This window comes from Thalassophryne amazonica, chromosome 3 (assembly GCF_902500255.1).
Source record: "Thalassophryne amazonica chromosome 3, fThaAma1.1, whole genome shotgun sequence".
NCBI classification, from domain to species: domain Eukaryota; kingdom Metazoa; phylum Chordata; class Actinopteri; order Batrachoidiformes; family Batrachoididae; genus Thalassophryne; species Thalassophryne amazonica.
In genome coordinates, this window is record NC_047105.1 from 33,344,138 (window position 1) to 33,363,286 (window position 19,149).

Below are 19,149 nucleotides of genomic sequence, written 5' to 3' on the forward strand. Positions count from 1 at the left end.
CGCGTGCGTATTCCCCGTGAAGGTTTTTGGATGTGTGTAGATGACGGTTGGGTGCACATCTCCGAAGCCCTGCCTCCTCCTCCTCCTGCTGCTGCTGCAGATTTACGCGCAGGCTGACGAGGCTGAAAGAGGAAAACATCGTCTGTCACATGGGGCCGAGGAGAGAAACACACAGAGAGGAAAATATCGCTTCCTGAAATGATTGTCGGCGCTGGCTTGATCTTTCTCTCTGACAGCATTTCGCATCGTGTTTGATTTGTTTTTTTGTTTTGTTTTTTTTTTGTCTTTCTCTTGAGCGTCCGTGCCGGTGATGATCAGTAAAGTTAAAAACGCCGTGTCCAATCTGGTGGGAGGGATGATACCCCACGGACACCATCACCACCACAACCATCAGTCAGGTGCCGGCCAGACGTGCGGACCGGACGGCCTGCCGCCGCGCTTCCCGTACGGCCGGCCGGACTTCTTGGACCTCACCCCGGAGCTCCTGCAGTACTCCACCGAGCACGCGTCACGGCCGGTGCTCACGTTAAAGAGAGGCAGCAGGCTTCCCTGGGGAGCGGGATACGCAGAGTGAGCGTGTGCATCATTCTGATCACATTTTATTATTGGTGTGTGCGTGTTGTGTGTGTTTGCGGCGCCGCAGCCTCAGCAGCTCCGTGCGCACCGCAGCAGCAGACAAGTGATGGCCAACGCGGCCTTTTGCTTTGTGCTGCTGCTGTGCGTCTGCGTGCGCTGTAGATAACGCAGTCACCTTTATGTTAAAGAGCTTTGGCTTTGCGGGCTCCTCCTCACGTCATCACAAAAACCACAAATGGAAAAGTGAAAGGAAATGGTCAGATAACATAGAGGTCTGTCTGTGCGCGCGTAAGCCTGTGTTTGTGGTGGTGGGGGGGGGGGGGGGGGGGTGATCCATTGTGTGTCAAAGAAACATTTGATTATGCTGTAAAACAGCATTGGTGTGTGTGATCTCAAGCACTTTCAGATTTGCTTCAATTTGCAACCGCCAACTAGAAACGCTCTCGATTCCATTCTTGTGCCAAAACCTGCTCAGTCCTTGATTATGTTACTTATATTGGTGGTGTGATGGAAACTGCAATAATGTTGTTGTAATTTGCGTCATCCTTGTCCAGATGAATATTTAATGAAACTTCAGCTTTGGTAAATCTTTGGACAGACAGATTTCATTCATTTCTGGGTATTTGTAAGGTACAGTGGCTTGTAGAGGCCACCGTATTTCCAGATTAACACAACACTGGCAAATGCAGAGAATACTACAAGTACAAGAAAACACCTGTACCAATTCAACAGCTGGTTGTTGCATTAAAAAAAGCTTCAAATTAAAAAAACACAGAGAACACAAACAAATAATACTTGCAACACATGCAGCAATTTAATATGATGATATGTCCGTTCCAATCCGCAAAGCTCCACAACACAACGGAAACACTAACGATTCGATTGCCACCTAGGGCCTTTCTGTGTGGAGTTTGCATGTTCTCCCCATGCTTGTGTGGGTCCCCCCCATGTGACCCTTAAACAGAGTAAGCTGGTGTTGAAAATGGATGGATGAATGGATTAAAAATCAACAAGTAACACATATGCTACTTTGTGTTAATAAATAAATACACATCCTTTGGGTTACCGACAGATAGTAAAAATAATTTAAATTACATGTGAGGAGACCAACCGGATTTTGATGTTGTATCGGTGTCATGTTCTGATGTTTCAACACTGGGTGATTGACACTGGAGTGACATTGTTATCATGTTGACAGACTCAAAATGTACCAAAAGACAACACTGATACTGGTTCAGCCACTGTATGAAAGCCTATAAAATTTGCTTTTAGTGACTTTTTGCACTTCATTCAGGTTTGAATGTTCATGTTAACTTTTTAATGACCTAAGGGTGCTTTATTTGCCACCTAGCACCCTGTTTACAGCCCCCAACCAATGTGCTTTCGAAAAATAGCCTCTGCTCTCCGTCACTCTAAGTGACTCTCACCGGGGTTGCAGGTTGGTCACAGTGGGGTCTCCGTGGTCAGAACAAAGACCCCTCCTGGTCCCCATGACTCTCCCTCACTCTCTCCAACAGGTGCACGAGTACTGACCTGTTCAAAACACTCACAGCAGTTGTGCGAGCGGTTAGCAATTGCATGGTTCTCACAGTCAGTCTCGTTAACTTTCACATGTCTCAACTCACTCTTAGTCTGATCCTATTGGTCATAATGGACACTCAATTGACGCTGCATGGAGTTGCATCAATGATCGCGAATATGAACATATTTTTCACTCACACAATTCAGTCGCAAAGCATGCTTTGTGTAAATGCAAATAACAGGAAAAGGTGGTTTTGCGGCAGCTTGTGGACCACCTTACAGAGAATAATCTCTTTGAGCCACTGCAGTCTGCTTTTAGAAAATATCATTCCACAGAGACAGTTCTCACTAAAGTGGTGAATGATCTTCTGCTTGCAATGGATTCAGGCACCACTATGGTTCTGGTGCTGTTAGATCTTAGTGCTGCGTTTGATACCGTACATCATCATATTCTACTCGACAAGCTGGCGAATCATTTTAGGATTACCGGGAGTGCCATTGCATGGTTGACATCATACCTGACCAGTCATTCTCATTGTGTTTTGTACAATAACACTACCTCTAACCTTAGTCACATGAAATTTGGGGTTCCACAGGGGTCTGTCTTAGGCCCCCTGCTTTTCTCCCTTTATATAGCACCCCTTGGGCACATATTGCTGCATTTTAGGATTACCTTTCACTGCTGTACTGATGATACTCAGTTATATATACAGATAACTGCTGGTAATCTCATTCACATAAAATACTTAGAAGATTGCCTTGCATCAGTGAAAAGCTGGATGTCTAGCAATTTCCTGCTTTTAAACTCTGACAAGACTGAAATGATGGTTCTTGGTCCAGTGAGACATCAGCATCAATTTGACCAACTAACTAACTTAGTCTAGGCCCTTGTGTTATGCATCACACTGACAAAGTGAGGAACCTTGGGGTAATTTATGATCCTACATTGTCCTTTGACCTTCACATTAGAGATATTACTAGGATTGCTTTCTTCCATCTGCGAAATATAGCAAAGATTTGTCCCATCTTGTCTATGGCTGATGCTGAGACCCTGATTCATATGTTTGTATCTTCTAGATTGGACTACTGCAATGTTCTAGTTTCTGGTTTACAGCAGTCCAGCATTAAGGCTCTCCAAATTGTTCAAAATGCTGCTGCCAGACTTTTGACTGGAAGGAGAAAGTTTGACCCCATTACACCCATTTTGGCATCTCTTCACTGGCTTCCTGTCCGAGTGAGATCAGATTTTAAGGTTCTGCTACTACCCTATAAAATTCTTCACGGACTGTCCCTACTTAGCTGACCTGCTTAAACCCTACATACCTGCCCGGTTATTGCGTTCTCAAGGTGCAGGACTACTTTGTGTCCCTAGGGTGAATAAAAAGTCTGTGGGTTACAGAGCTTTCTCTCATCATGCCCCTGTTCTGTGGAATGATCTCCCTGCATCAATAAAGCAGTCAGATTCTGTAGAGACTTTCAAGTCCAGACTTAAGACACTTATTTTCCCTTTCATATGGCTAGCATACTGACACAGTATGGTACTATGCTTTTTAACCTTCTAAAATTTCTAACCCTTACCCTTCTAAAACTTTTATTAGGAAACGGAGCGTGCTGCGACCTCAACTTTATCTACATGTCTGGGTCTTTTAAGTGAAGCTTAGGGCTAGTGGCTGGCGATCATCTTAGTATTTCTTCTGGTTTTCTTGTTGCTTAATGCTGACAAATTACACTGTATTTGTTGTCTTTCTGATGTTTTTTTTTTCTCTCTCTCTGTTTGAGGTGCAGCTCCATCAAGAGATGGTGTGGTGTCTGTTTCTGAAACCCTCCCGTCATGTGCACCAGCAAAATTTCCTGCATATTCATTTTGCAAATTGTTTTGTCAATTTGTCACTAGCATGGTCCAAGCAGAGGGTCACCCCTTTGAGTCTGGTCTGCTTGAGGTTTCTTCCTCAGAGGGAGTTTTTCCTTACCACTGTCACCTGTGTGCTTGCTCTGGGGGTTGGTAAGGTTAGACCTTCCTTGTGTGAAGCGCCTTGAGGCAACTTTGTTGTGATTTGGCGCTATATAAATGAAAATAAATTGAAAAATAGATCACAACGGAGACCAGCCAAGACTTGTGAGAGTTGACAACATATCCTAACCTGAACCCATGATCCTGTAGGTCTTGTATAGGTCTCAGTCCAGTGTAAATGGGGCATAAATGACAAAGCTGAAAGTAAAGTCTTATTACTCCTGAACATATAATAAAGTGACCAACTTCCAGAAAAATTTCTTCTTTCAAGAAAATGCGTTAGCATCAAGTTTAGATATATTCAGGTTCAACAATGATTAAAAACAACAAATATATCTATGTAAATAGGGGATTTTAAGTCAAATTATACATTTTAAATTATTTAGGGATCACAATAAGAATCCTCTTTTGTGATGTTTCTAAATATGTAAACTCTAACTTGCAAAAAGATTTGGAATTACTGAACAAACTGAAAGTGGTTTATGGCAGTTGGCACCATAGTTTCTCCCATTTTTGCATTAAATTAGATCTATTTAAATAATGAAATAAATTTATCTAATAAAATGATAAATAATATAACAAAATTATATGTAAATCTTGAGTTCACATCCTACATTCCTCTTGACAAGCTTGATCAGTGGAATGATGCAGCCGGAAGATCACATGACAATGTTTTGGAGTGGAAGCACAGTCCACAAAATGATTCATAATTCTCCCACGCAAATGTAGTTTAACTCGTATGATCACAGTCCTGGTCAGAATTACTGGCACCACAAGTACACCTTTTAAAATCTGTTCAAAAATAAATGCAAACAGCCCAATTTTGTGTCATGAAAATATAAAAACCCTCTAAAGTTATTAACAAAACAAACAAAAAAACGCTTTTATAAAGTGAAATAAAAAGTTATAGATATGTATGCTGGACACAGTTATTGGCACCTTTGATGAGTTTACAGTAAATCTTCACTTTCACACCAGGTTTTCTTTGCACAAATTAACATTTCCAAATCACTAAGTGTGACTTGGACTTCATTCACATCAATCATGAAGCAATACACGCAGTATGGCACTGTATGGTAAATCAGTCTGGCGTATGCAGTTTTCAAAACCTGAGCAAGTGTGCAAGAAGGGGACTCATGAGGGAAGCCATCAAGACGCCCATTACAACTCTGAAAGAGCAACATACTGCCTTGGTTGTGATTGGGAAACAGCTATACATAGTGCAGCTTTGGACTGTTGCTTCACCAGTCATAGCTTCATGTTGGAGTTAGTTAAAGGATTTTTTTTTTTTTCATACAAATGATCTGATCTAGGCTTCAGTGTCCCATGTGCCTTCTGGCAAACTGTAGCTGAAATTTCATGTTTTCATTTTGAGAATGTCCTGTTTGCCGCTCACACATTCAACCTGTGACTGATGATGCAACAGCCAGAAGTTGCACTATGCTCAGCTTCTCAAGTCACAACCATAGAAGCCTACAATTCTTTATCAGAGTTGTCATGGGTATTGTAATGGCTTCCCTCACTAGTCTCCTTCTTGCACAGTCATTCAGGTTTTAAGAACTGCCTACTACAGACAGATGTACCATATAGGTCTATACCCCCCACCCCCACTCCCGGCCCCTTAACTGGAATAAGACGGTTTAGAAAATGAATAGATTACAAATATACATTCAGATCCCAATCAACGCCAAAGTTAGTTTTGTCTAGTTTCTTTTGACTATTCCTACTAAGAGACAAACAGGCAAATACTCATGATCTCATGACCTCCTTGGGTGAGGTCATGACAGATGGCCATTTTAGAACCAGTTTCAAAACGTGAATCAACTGCTGTTTTATGCAACCCAGTTCCTGATGGCATTACAAATACTCAGTTCATCTATGAGTTCTTGATATCATCACAAAAATGGGGCGCTTTTCGCAGTGGGGGCACAAATTCATTTCGTGAGGGGCACAAACTGCGAGGTGACTGAGGGGTCTGGGGGTGTTATGGTTAGGATTAGGGGAAGGGAGACACTTATGGTTATGGTTAGAGTTAGGAGAAGGAGAAGCTGGTTTTACAATGATTCATATTTCAAAAAGTGCCATATGACTTGTATGTGTTCCACTTGTGTTGATCTTTGACAAGCATTGGAAATTAGCAGCTCCCATGGTGTAATCTAGACTTCAAAGTGGGGGAGGTCTAAAAGTCACAATATTTATCTGGTTGATGTTTGAGTCCAACCTTGGCCACCCGGTCTCTAAAACTCACCTCCCCTGCTCATACACACATAATGTGTTGAAGTGTTGGTGGATTGTTTTTGTCGGCCATAGTGTGTTTGAGTGGGAGGTTGTTGCCGATTTGTCAGTTTCCAGATGACACTTTGTCCTTTCCCTCAGAGAGAGGTTATGAAGGGTCGAAGAGCCATTTCTTCAGTGTTATAAGTTCCCCATGCCCCCCCGCACCTGGATGCAGTGTGGAAACAGAAAAATGCTGAGTTATGCAGAGCTCACAAAGGGGCACAGCAGAGAATTATTAAAAGCAATCTGCACTCTGTTCTGAAAAGATTGCGTGAGGTGCCTCAGACAGAGGTTCGTAAAACTGCACCATCATCAGTGCTGCCATCAGCGTTCTGCAGCAAGTTGCTGATATGCAATGACAGTTTTAGCGCTTCTGTTTGCACACTATCCTAATCGGCTGATGTGATTGCACATCAGCTATTAATACTTGTTTTAATTCAGGCGTGCCAAAATGCTGAGTGGATCCTTGGCTCTCATTTAATGCAGCACATGATGGTCAGTGTTGTATCAAGTCATTTATAAAACCTGTGGTTAGAATGTGTACCCAAAACTTTACTAATATAAATATTTATTATTTTATTCCATTTATATAGCACCAAATCACAACAAAGTTGCCTCAAGGCGCTTCACACAAATAAGGTCTAAGCTTACCTGTCACAACGGGTGGCAGCCCCGCACCAGGAGCGGCTGGACCCGCAATACAGACTTCCAGACTAGGCTTAGATGTGGAGGAAATCATGGTCTTTATTCCAGGGTCGTGTATGGTACACATGTAATCAGTCAGCGAGGCAGAGGTACAAGCAGGGTCAGGCTGAGACGCAGTCATGGACAAGCAGGGTTCTGTGGCACGAGCAAACACGCACATCCAGGGAGAGGCAAGAGGCATAGTCGAGGAGAACAGAGCAGAAATCAGAACACAGTGTGGCAAACTCAGGACTGAAAGATGGGCGCTGGAAGGTGTACGGAGACAACAACCTGGCAGGGAAGTGAAAGACTGTGAGGTTTAAATACAGGTGGACTAATCAGGATGTGAGATGAGGAACAGGTGGTGTTAACCAGGTGCACATGAGGAAAGACCTAGAAGGGGGTGGGACTAGTGAACAAAGATTATACACGGGGAAGATTGTGAGGAAAGGAGTGCACAAGGTGGAGTGATGTAATACACAAAGATGCGTGAACAGGTGCCAAGAGTGAGAGTGAACAGAAATACTAAACAGACTGAATCAACATGAGGGACACAGACAAAAAGGCAGGTGCAGGGCGTGGTGTGAACATAATAAGCTGGGTGTGAGGAATAGCAGAATAATGCACAGAAGAAACACAGAATAATATAATATATATAATAGAATCATATAATATAATATATATTATATATATATTTATATTATATATAATTTATATATTATAATATAATAATATAACTATGACAAGAACTAGAATTAGGCATGGACATGAGAACAAAATGACTTACAAGAGAACTGATCAGGAAATATGTGGAGCATAAATACTAAAGCAAAACTAAACTGGTGACAATAGTAAAATAAACAAGTGAGAACCTAATGAACAATAAATGAAAACACAACTGACTGAAGAAAACTAGAACAGAACGAAAGACCAAAGTAAATAATAACAAACAAAACAAACTGACATGTAAAACATAACAGAATAAACCATGATGAAAATAAACAACTAATAAATCAAAGCTGGAGAGAACAACAGAAAAGGGACATTACCAACCTCTAGAACAAGCATACAGGTGACAGTGGTAAGGAAAAACTCCCTCTGATGATTTCAGGAAGAAACCTCAAGCAGACCAGACTCAAAGGGGTGACCCTCTGCTTGGGCCATGCTACTAACACAAATGATAAAACGAATATACATGAAATTTTGGGCATCCGTGCCAGTGCACAGGACAGGAGGCTTGCAATAAGAAGACACAACCCCCATCTCTGGTTGGAGCCACACCTCAAACAGAGAGAAACACCTGCTGTGGGTCTGTGCTGCATTATAGTGGACTGCGCCGCTGTCCAACGCGCTGAAAGCGTTAAGCGAAAACACCTGCTGTGGGTCTGTGCTGCTTTATAGGCCTGTGCTCTAGCACTCAGGTCACTCACATCTGATCACATCTCCTCTGTTTAAAAAAAAGAAAGAAAATAACCTGCGCGTCAGTAGCTTATAAACTGTTTGCTTTTTTTTTGATTGATTAATTGATTGACTGGATGAATTTCGGCAGCACAGTCGGTTAGTGGTTTGCACTGTTGCCTCACAGCAAGAAGGTCATTGGTTCGATTCCCAGCTGTGGCCTTTCTGTGTGGAGTTTCCATGTTCTGCCCATGTTTGTGTGGGTTCTCTCCGGGTGCTCTGGCTTCCTCCAACATCCAAAGACACACAGGTTAGGTGGCTTGAATTTTTAAATTGTCCGTAGGTGTGCGTGTGGGTGTGAATGTCTTTGTTTGTCTATTTGTGGCCCTGTGACAGTCTGGCATCCTGTTTAGGGTGTACCCTGCCTCACACTCTCTGACTGCTGGGACAGGCTCCAAGACCCTTAATTGGAGTAAGCGGTTGAAGATGAGTGTGCCCGTTTGTGGATGAATTTTGTTTGCTATTGCATTCGCCTTCGGTACCCTACCTTGTAAATACAACAACAGTGCTTTATAATGAACTTTGTTTACTAAAATCACTGCAAAAAGTCTGTCATTTTCTTTTTTCCTTGGTTTATTTATTCATTTATTATGTCATTTTCTAAACACGCTTATTCTAATCAATCAATCAATCAATTTTTTTATATAGCGCCAAATTACAACAAACAGTTGCCCCAAGGCGCTTTATATTGTAAGGCAAGGCCATACAATAATTATGTAAAACCCCAACGGTCAAAACGACCCCCTGTGAGCAAGCACTTGGCTACAGTGGGAAGGAAAAACTCCCTTTTAACAGGAAGAAACCTCCAGCAGAACCAGGCTCAGGGAGGGGCAGTCTTCTGCTGGGACTGGTTGGGGCTGAGGGAGAGAACCAGGAAAAAGACATGCTGTGGAGGGGAGCAGAGATCGATCACTAATGATTAAATGCAGAGTGGTGCATACAGAGCAAAAAGAGAAAGAAACAATGCATCATGGGAACCCCCAGCAGTCTACGTCTATAGCAGCATAACTAAGGGATGGTTCAGGGTCACCTGATCCAGCCCTAACTATAAGCTTTAGCAAAAAGGAAAGTTTTAAGCCTAATCTTAAAAGTAGAGAGGGTGTCTGTCTCCCTGATCTGAATTGGGAGCTGGTTCCACAGGAGAGGAGCCTGAAAGCTGAAGGCTCTGCCTCCCATTCTACTCTTACAAACCCTAGGAACTACAAGTAAGCCTGCAGTCTGATTGCGAAGCGCTCTATTGGGGTGATATGGTACTACGAGGTCCCTAAGATAAGATGGGACCTGATTATTCAAAACCTTATAAGTAAGAAGAAGAATTTTAAATTCTATTCTAGAATTAACAGGAAGCCAATGAAGAGAGGCCAATATGGGTGAGATATGCTCTCTCCTTCTAGTCCCCGCCAGTACTCTAGCTGCAGCATTTTGAATTAACTGAAGGCTTTTTAGGGAACTTTTAGGACAACCTGATAATAATGAATTACAATAGTCCAGCCTAGAGGAAATAAATGCATGAATTAGTTTTTCAGCATCACTCTGAGACAAGACCTTTCTGATTTTAGAGATATTGCGTAAATGCAAAAAAGCAGTCCTACATATTTGTTTAATATGCGCTTTGAATGACATATCCTGATCAAAAATGACTCCAAGATTTCTCACAGTATTACTAGAGGTCAGGGTAATGCCATCCAGAGTAAGGATCTGGTTAGACACCATGTTTCTAAGATTTGTGGGGCCAAGTACAATAACTTCAGTTTTATCTGAGTTTAAAAGCAGGAAATTAGAGGTCATCCATGTCTTTATGTCTGTAAGACAATCCTGCAGTTTAGCTAATTGGTGTGTGTCCTCTGACTTCATGGATAGATAAAGCTGGGTATCATCTGCGTAACAATGACAATTTAAGCAATACCGTCTAATAATACTGCCTAAGGGAAGCATGTATAAAGTGAATAAAATTGGTCCTAGCACAGAACCTTGTGGGGTCCGGGTTCCGTGTCAGGGCCTCCCAGATGGTCTTCTCCACATCCCAGGTGAGGGTGGCCACGACAGTGGACTCGGGGATGATGGTTTCGGTCAGGTCTGACAGCTCGGTCCTGACTTCCTCTTCGTGCACCCGGGACAGGGCGTCAGACCATTGGTTCTTCGTCCCGGGGCGGTATGTGATCCGAAAGTCAAAACGCCCGAAGAACAGTGACCAGCGGGCTTGCCTGGGGTTCAGACGCTTGGCGGTCCGGATGTACTCCAGGTTCCGATGGTCTGTGAAAACCGTGAATGGCTCCGAAGCTCCTTCCAACAGGTGTCTCCACTCCTCCAGAGCCTCCTTTACCGCGAGAAGTTCCCGATTGCCGACGTCATAGTTCCTTTCAGCCGGGGTTAACCTGCGGGAAAAATAGGCACAAGGGTGGAGAACCTTGTCGGACTCCCTGCTCTGGGACAGCACAGCTCCTATCCCTGAGTCAGAGGCGTCCACTTCGACTATAAACTGGCGACTTGGATCGGGCTGAGAACCGGCGTTTCAGCTCCCTAAACGCGGCTTTGCACTGAGCCGACCAGGTGAAGGGGACTTTTGTGGAGGTCAGGGCTGTCAGGGGACTAGCCACCTGACTGTAGCCCTTGATGAACCTCTGGTAGAAGTCTGCAAAACCGAGGAACTGTTGCAGTTTCCTACGGTTTGTTGGTTGGGGCCAATCTCTCACCGCTGCAACCTTGGCCGGATCAGGGGCGACGGAGTTGGAGGAGATTATGAACCCCAGGAAGGACAAAGAAGTACGGTGGAACTCGCACTTCTCGCCCTTCACAAACAGCCGGTTCTCCATCAACCGCTGCAGGACCTGACGTACATGCGTAACATGAGTCTCAGGGTCCGGGGAAAAGATGAGTATATCATCTAGATATACTGTTATGTGCAGACGCAGGTTGAGGAGCGGACCAACGTCTGACCGAAACCAGCGCTAAATAACCAGAAAGTGGTTCCACAAACAAAACGATTTTATTTCCCCTCCAGTGCAATAATTAGTGTACAACATAAATATTGGGTTTGTCTGGTGGAGTGAAGGACGGCGCGCTCTCCAGCGCCCAAAAGGATCGAAGCCTCGGCGCTTCTGGACTCAGATTCACCGCCAAACACCCCCCAGGTGGACACGACAAACTGACTCTCTGATGTGTGCTGACAGCATGTGTCCCTCACCCGTCCTCCTTCACAGGCGCGATGTGTCAAACCCTGGCGCGGCCCTCAGCGTCTCACAAACGAACGTCACAAGGTCGAGTTCCCGGCAATTCTGCTTGAACCACTCATGGCTTAAATGCAGAACGCCATCTCATTATCTGCTTCAGCTGAAAGTCTTAAAGTTTGCACATGAGCATCATCCACAGGTGCTGCGAGTCAGTAGGCCTGCACGTGAACATCCTCCACAGGTGCAGCTAATAATGCTGATGAGGGTGAAGCAGCACCTTCTCCACAGACAAAAACCAGTTTGCATACCACCTGGAGAGCAAAGAAAAGAAAACAACACAAAAACATCCAGCCAAACCCCCCAACACACAACAGTACCCCCCCATCAACGGGAAGCCCCCCGGTGACCGAACAGACCAGGCCCGAGAACAACACCTCCCTCCGGGGTCCATGACAGAAAGCAGACGGCACGACAGGGCACCGCGGCTGGAAGGCCGGCTGGCATCAACAAAAACCCCACAAAAGTCCCATATACAACCCAACATAGAAGAAAAACACAAAACCCACCCAAACCCTCCCCAGGGGACCGTCCCATCCAACCCCAGGGAGAAAAGAATAACAAACAACCCCCCCAGAACGATATGCAGAGCCCCCCCCCCCCCCCCAGAAGACCTTTACCGCCAGTTCCAGGAGAGACAACCAAAACCGGAATCTTACAGAGGTCCCCAGGTGTACACGGAGGAACAGCGCCCCCCAGAGGACTGTACCATCAACCCCAGGAGGCACCCTCCCCACAACCCAGGAACCCCAGAATCGGCCACACTTGGTTAATCGGCCCCACAATCAATTCCCCCCCAGAGGACCGTCCCATCAACCCTGGAGGTGGAACCTGGAAGGAAATATAACAACACAAAAATCCAACCCCCGGCGGACTTCATTAAAACACCCCGGGGGCAAAATAAAACAACTGTCAAACCCTGTTACCCCCCCCCAGCACCCCAAAAGACCCCAGATCACTCCCAGAGCCTATCGTTAGCTCAATTTTGGCAAACGGCACAAAACTACTAAGCTGGGGAAGGAAACAGGAAAAACTAACCCGGTCCCATCCCTGAAGCGCAGCGGAAAACCGGAAATGCGTCCGGTGCCCCTACCCGACCATACCACCAGCCCATCGGGAGGGGTGGAACTACCGAAATGGCGAACGGCAACAGATCGGCCCACCACTCCGACTGAGGTATATTCCCGCTGCACCACACCCCGGTAACACCAATGACTAACGGTCAAAGGCCCACCGGGGCTGGAGAGGAACCGGGCCCTAACCAAACCCAAAAAACGCCCCTGACAACTCCCCCTAGGTGCAGAGGTCTTCTGAGAAACGCTCAGCGTGACCAACCTGCACCACCCCACAACCCAAAAGACAAACGGTCTCAGAGCAATGAGAGGTTGGGGTTAAGGAAGCAAGGAAATAAAAAACAACAAAACAAAATGACCCAATCCTCAAACAGAAAATACCTAAGTCCAAATAATGAAAACAAAAATTACCTGAGTCCAGCCGAGCTCCGAACTGCCAGTCGTTCACTCCACCAGAACCGCCTCTAAATCCCCAAACTATTTATAACCCCTTACAAAAAAAACAAAAATAGCCCAAATAACTAAACAACCAAAGGTTTTTTTTGTGTGTCCGTTATTATGCCTGTCCCAGAACACCTGGAGATACGTCATCACCATCTTTCTTGATGCTTATGTGACCGGGGCAATATGGCGGCTTCAGCTCGTACAAGCTGCATGGGCTCATCCGCAAGAGGAGCCAGAGGTCCCGTCGGAGGAGTCTCAGTGGGGCGAAGAAGAGGCAGCCCAGATCTGTGTAGGGGAAAGCCCCGAGACGAAAAGACCCGCTCTGATGTCCGCCCTCTCTCGCGTCCACGCTCCTTTATCCCATCATCTAGACGAATAACCAAAGATATTAGTTCATCTAAATGTTTTGGTTCGTCACGGACTGCTAGCTCGTCTTTTAATGAATCGTTCAAACCATCCACAAACACTCCTCTTAAAGCTGCGGTATTCCAACCGGACTGAGCAGAAAAAATTCGGAAATCCACGGAATAATCCGCCGCACTTCGCCTCCCCTGCCTGAGATTCAGCAACCATTGGGCAACGGTATTTGTTTTTACCGGATGGTCAAAAACCAAGCGGAACTCCCGGGAGAAATCCTTAAAGGATCCTAACAATGGAGAGTTATTACTCCATAACGCAGTGACCCAAGCTAAGGCGTCACCTCGGAGCAAATTTGTCACATATGAGACACGGCTACCATCAGAAGAGAAGGAAGCCAGTCGCTGAGCAAAAACCAGAGAACATTGCATCAAAAACGGAGCACAGGCTTCAACGTTTCCCGCACAAGGCTCCGGATGACAAATGATTGATTCGGAAGCCGAATCTCTGGGTGACGGAGTTATCTGCACCGGTATCGATGGTGCCACAGCTGGAGCAGCAGGAAGCAGAACGGCTTGCGCTGCAAGCTCCGTAACGCGGGCATCTGTTTGTTTAATTTGGTTTGCGAGATGCTGTAATTGCTCCCATATTTTCTCCAAGTGTTCTTGAACTCTTTCAGCAAATGGAACCGCTTCTGCCGCTGGGTCCATTTTGGAATGGCCGGGAACTACTGTTATGTGCAGACGCAGGTTGAGGAGCGGACCAACGTCTGACCGAACCCAGTGCTAAATAACCAGAAAGCGGTTCCACAAACAAAATGATTTTATTTCCCCTCCAGTGCAATAATTAGTGTACAACATAAATATTGGGTTTGTCTGGCGGAGTGAAGGACGGCGCGCTCTCCAGCGCCCAAAAGGATCGAAGCCTCGGCGCTTCTGGACTCAGATTCACCGCCAAACACCCCCCAGGTGGACACGACAAACTGACTCTCTGATGTGTGCTGACAGCATGTGTCCCTCACCCGTCCTCCTTCACAGGCACAATGTGTCAAACCCTGGCGCAGTCCTCAGCGTCTCACAAACGAATGTCACAAGGTCGAGTTCCCGGCAATTCTGCTTGAACCACTCATGGCTTAAATGCAGAACGCCATCTCATTATCTGCTTCAGCTGAAAGTCTTTAAGTTTGCACATGAGCATCATCCACAGGTGCTGCGAGTCAGTAGGGCTGCACGTGAACATCCTCCACAGGTGCAGCTAATAATGCTGATGAGGGTGAAGGACTCTTCTGCCAGCACCTTCTCCACAGACAAAAACCAGTTTGCATACCACCTGGAGAGCAAAGAAAAGAAAACAACACAAAAACATCCAGCCAAACCCCCCAACACACAACATATACGAAGACAAACCGATGCAGGAAGTCCCGCAAGACGTCATTTACCAAAGCTTGGAACGTCGCGGGGGTGTTAGTGAGGCCGAACAGCATGACCAGGTACTCAAAGTGACCTAACGGGGTGTTAAATGCCGTCTTCCATTCGTCTCCCTTCCGGATCCGAACCAGGTGGTACGCATTTCTAAGATCCAGCTTTGTGAAAATTTGGGCTCCATGCAGGGGCGTGAACACTGAATCTAACAGGGGCAGAGGGTATCGGTTGCGAACCGTGATCTCATTCAGCCCCCTGTAATCAATGCATGGACGGAGTCCAACATCTTTCTTGCCCACAAAAAAGAAACCTGCACCCATCGGGGAGGTGGAGTTCCAGATCAGCCCGGCAGCTAATGAGTCCCGGATGTAGGTCTCCATTGATTCTCGCTTAGGACGTGAGAGGTTGTACAGCCTGCTGGACGAGTACTCAACGCCCGGGATCAAATCAATGGCACAATCGTACGGACGGTGCGGGGGAAGGGTGAGCGCCAGATCTTTGCTGAAAACGTCAGCAAGATCGTGGTACTCCCTTGGCACCGCCGTCAGATTGGGAGGGACTTTAACCTCCTCACTAGCTGTCATACCAGGCGGAACCGAGGATCCGAGACATTCCCGGTGGCAGATTTCGCTCCACTGAGCCACAACCCCAGACCTCCAATCAATCTGGGGATTGTGTTTTATCATCCAAGGATACCCCAAAATCACACGAGAGGTAGAAGGTGTTACATAAAACACAATCTCCTCCCTGTGATTTCCAGACACCACCAATGTCACTGGCTGTGTCTGGTCTGTGATTAATGGAAGAAGGGTGCCATGTAGTGCCCGTACCTTCAAAGGTGAAGGTAGAGCCACTAGAGGGAGCCCGACTTCCCTTGCCCATCTGCTGTCCAGCAGATTCCCCTCCGACCCTGTGTCCACCAGTGCTGGGGCGTGAAGGGTTAGATCCCCACTCAGGAAGAGGGACGGCTTGTGCCTGACTACGCCCTTCGTCTCGCTCCCGTCGGTGTTCTGTTAATCGGTTGTCTAACCGTATAACCAGGTCGATAAGCCCATCTAAATCCCGCAGCTTGTCCATCGCCACCAGGTGCTCCTTAAGGACCAGAGACAGTCCGTTTACAAAGGCGGCGTGGAGCGGAACAGCATTCCAGCCGGCTCGCGCTGCCCGTGATGCGGAAGTCGACTGCATACTTCGCTGCGCTCCGATGCCCCTGCCGTATCGACGATCCTGCCGTATCGACAGCAGCACGCTTGAAGCGGTCTCGCCTGTATGAGGGTGGTCGAACACCTGTCTGAACTCCCTCACAAACCCAGCATATGTCATTAGGAGCCGTGAATTCTGCTCCCAGAGTGCCGTAGCCCAGGCGCGTGCCTCTCCTCGAAGCAAATTTATAACGTAAGCCACCCGGCTAGCGTCTGATGCGTACATGACGGGACGCTGTGAAAAGACGAGCAAGCACTGCATCAAGAAGTCCGCGTACGTCTCAACACAGCCTCCGTACGGCTCCGGAGGGCTTATGTATGCTTCAGGGGAAGGTGGGGGGGTTCGTTGAACGACCAGTGGAACGTCTGTTTCTGGCATTCGGTCAGCAGGAGGAGTTGCTGCAGCAGCGCCCTGAGCATGTGCTTCCACCTGGGCGGTGAGAGCCTCCATCCTCCAATTGAGAATCACACTCTGCTCGGTGACTAAGTCTAACCGAGCAGTGAAAGCAGTTAAGATTTGCTGCAGCTCACCTAACACGCCTCCTGCTGACGCCTGTGCACCTCGCTCTTCCATTGGCTGTTCAAGCGATGGTTGAAGCCCCTCGGGATCCATGACGCTGGCCGAGAAATCCTGTTATGAAGGTGTAGGAACACGGACCCACAACAGGGGGGGTTAAATGAACGGACAATGGATAAGCCAAACAGTAACAATTTAATGTTGTGACAAATACAGTTTTGGTACCACAGACAATTAAATGTTGAGTGACGTGTGGGCAGGCTTGAGGATAGGAGACGTCCGTCCTGAACCGAGCCGGATCCCACACGGCCTTTACCGCCAACAGATCTGAAGAACACCGGAGCCGCCAAGTCTTGGAGCCCCAGGTGGCCACCGTCTCCAGCTGTCAGACCGGGTACTGCTGGCAGAGAACAGAAACAGTTTTGAGGAGTGTGAGTTCGCACACTCAGTAATTCCACCGTCTGTGTTCTTATGGGAGGGAGCACCTCCACCTCCAATCACACACTCGTGCAGCTCCTGTCTAACCACTTATCTGGTTGGAGTGTGAAGCGATGCCGTCGCTGATCACACCAAACGCCAATCCGGCAGATAAGGCACACCACAGGAAAGCAGCTCCAAAAACAGTTCAGACTATGACACAGTTTTAGATACAGCAGAGAATTACCTCCAAGGTAGCTGATTTCTCGGCGGGGCGCCATCTGGTGGTGGTGGGCCAGCAGTACCTCCTCTTCAGCGGCCCACACAACACAGACATGACATGATAAATGACAGTTTAAAAGAATGAATAATTAATTTTATTTCTCAGTAATTTTTCTAATTAGTTGCTTCACTAAACAAAGGATAGAACCATATAATAAATGGAGCATTCAAGCAAAATTTAAAGACTCTCAGCAGGGTTTTTGTTTTTGACAGGTTTATAGTTTACTGAGAGAAAATGACTAATGATGCCCCACTTTTGCAGACAAACAGTCGCCTTAGTGACCACCAGAACCCTACAACTGGTAACAGAGCTTCAAAAATCACATGCAAAGAAAAGGTCTACTTCACATGTGCCTTCTTGAACAAGCCCAGACATGGTCCTCATTCGTATCTACAGAAGCCAAAATTTCTAAGCTGAATGTTCAGTAGTTTTTATTGATTGCACTCATTGTGTGCTTGCACTGCAAATCTCAGGGAACTTCTAAGTGCCATTGTGTTTCTTTACACAGTGTAGCAAATGCAATCAGAGAATTAACCAAAACCCCGACTTCCTCTTTTTGGCCTCTTATTGCATAACACACAGTAGGAGGGAGCAAACGGAGAAACACATTTACCAGATATGACCAACAGTTTGTCAGTCACAGGGTGTTGAAACATATGACTGAAACACGTCAAATCACATTTCCAACAGCTTGATTCTTGTGTAGAACCACAGTTTGGGACAAACAGCGCGTTGTGATTAGTTATGGCTCATTATAGGGACTTGGCACTATTTTCAGTGTTGATTCTTTCACTGAATAAGATATTGTGCACTTAATAGATGGTCTCAAAAAGTTATATATTTTCATATTCAGCTAAAACAGGTGTGCATGGATGGGTGCATGTGTGCATGTGTGTGTGCGTGCATACATGCACCATCTTGAAAAACAGTTTTCTAAAAGTTTAATGGCTCTGCCGCTTTTTTGTCAGTCAACACCAAATTTGCTGTTATGGTTTTGCCCCTGTTTGTTTGTTTGTTTGTTTGTTTGTTTGTTTGTAAACAACCTGGAGCCCATAATTTTTCATATATCATTATGAAGTTTTTACTGAAGCTTCATATCCTGATGGGCAACAACTGATTCGGTTTTCAAGGTCATAGGTCAAAGGTTAAAATCAGGAAAATCTGGAAAATTTGGAAAAATCCCTATCTTTATCATTGAACAAATGTTCAAAAATTCATAACTCTGTCAAAAAGACCAAATTTATTTCATATTAGAGGGTGTTATATAGGATGGTATCCTTTATTGACTGACAAAGTTTGAGCTGGATCTGATCCAGATTACAGATTTTGTGGCCATTTCAGTATAACATTGAAAACCCCATTTAATGTACGAGGTCTGTGAATAAAGTATAGGTTCTTTTTATTTTTTTCAAAAACTATATGGATTTCATTCATATGTTTTTACGTCAGACATGCTTGAACCCTCGTGCGCATGCGTGAGTTTTTCCACGCCTGTCGGTGACGTCATTCGCCTGTGAGCACTCCTTGTGGGAGGAGTCATCCAGCCCCTCGTCGGAATTCCTTTGTCTGAGAAGTTGCTGAGAGACTGGCGCTTTGTTTGATCAAAATTTTTTCTAAACCTGTGAGACACATCGAAGTGGACACGGTTCGAAAAATTAAGCTGGTTTTCAGTGAAAATTTT

The 19,149-nt window shown here is 45.8% G+C and overlaps 1 protein-coding gene across 1 annotated transcript in view; it reads left to right on the forward strand.

The window, feature by feature from the left end:
* Positions 1 to 226: 226 nt before the first annotated feature.
* Positions 227 to 19,149, forward strand: part of ppm1j (protein phosphatase, Mg2+/Mn2+ dependent, 1J) — a 71,434-nt gene continuing 52,511 nt past the window's right edge. The window contains exon 1 of the mRNA XM_034166017.1: positions 227 to 570. Coding sequence (XP_034021908.1) covers positions 311 to 570 — 260 coding nt within the window. The 5' untranslated portion in view covers positions 227 to 310. The remainder of the gene's footprint in view (positions 571 to 19,149) is intronic.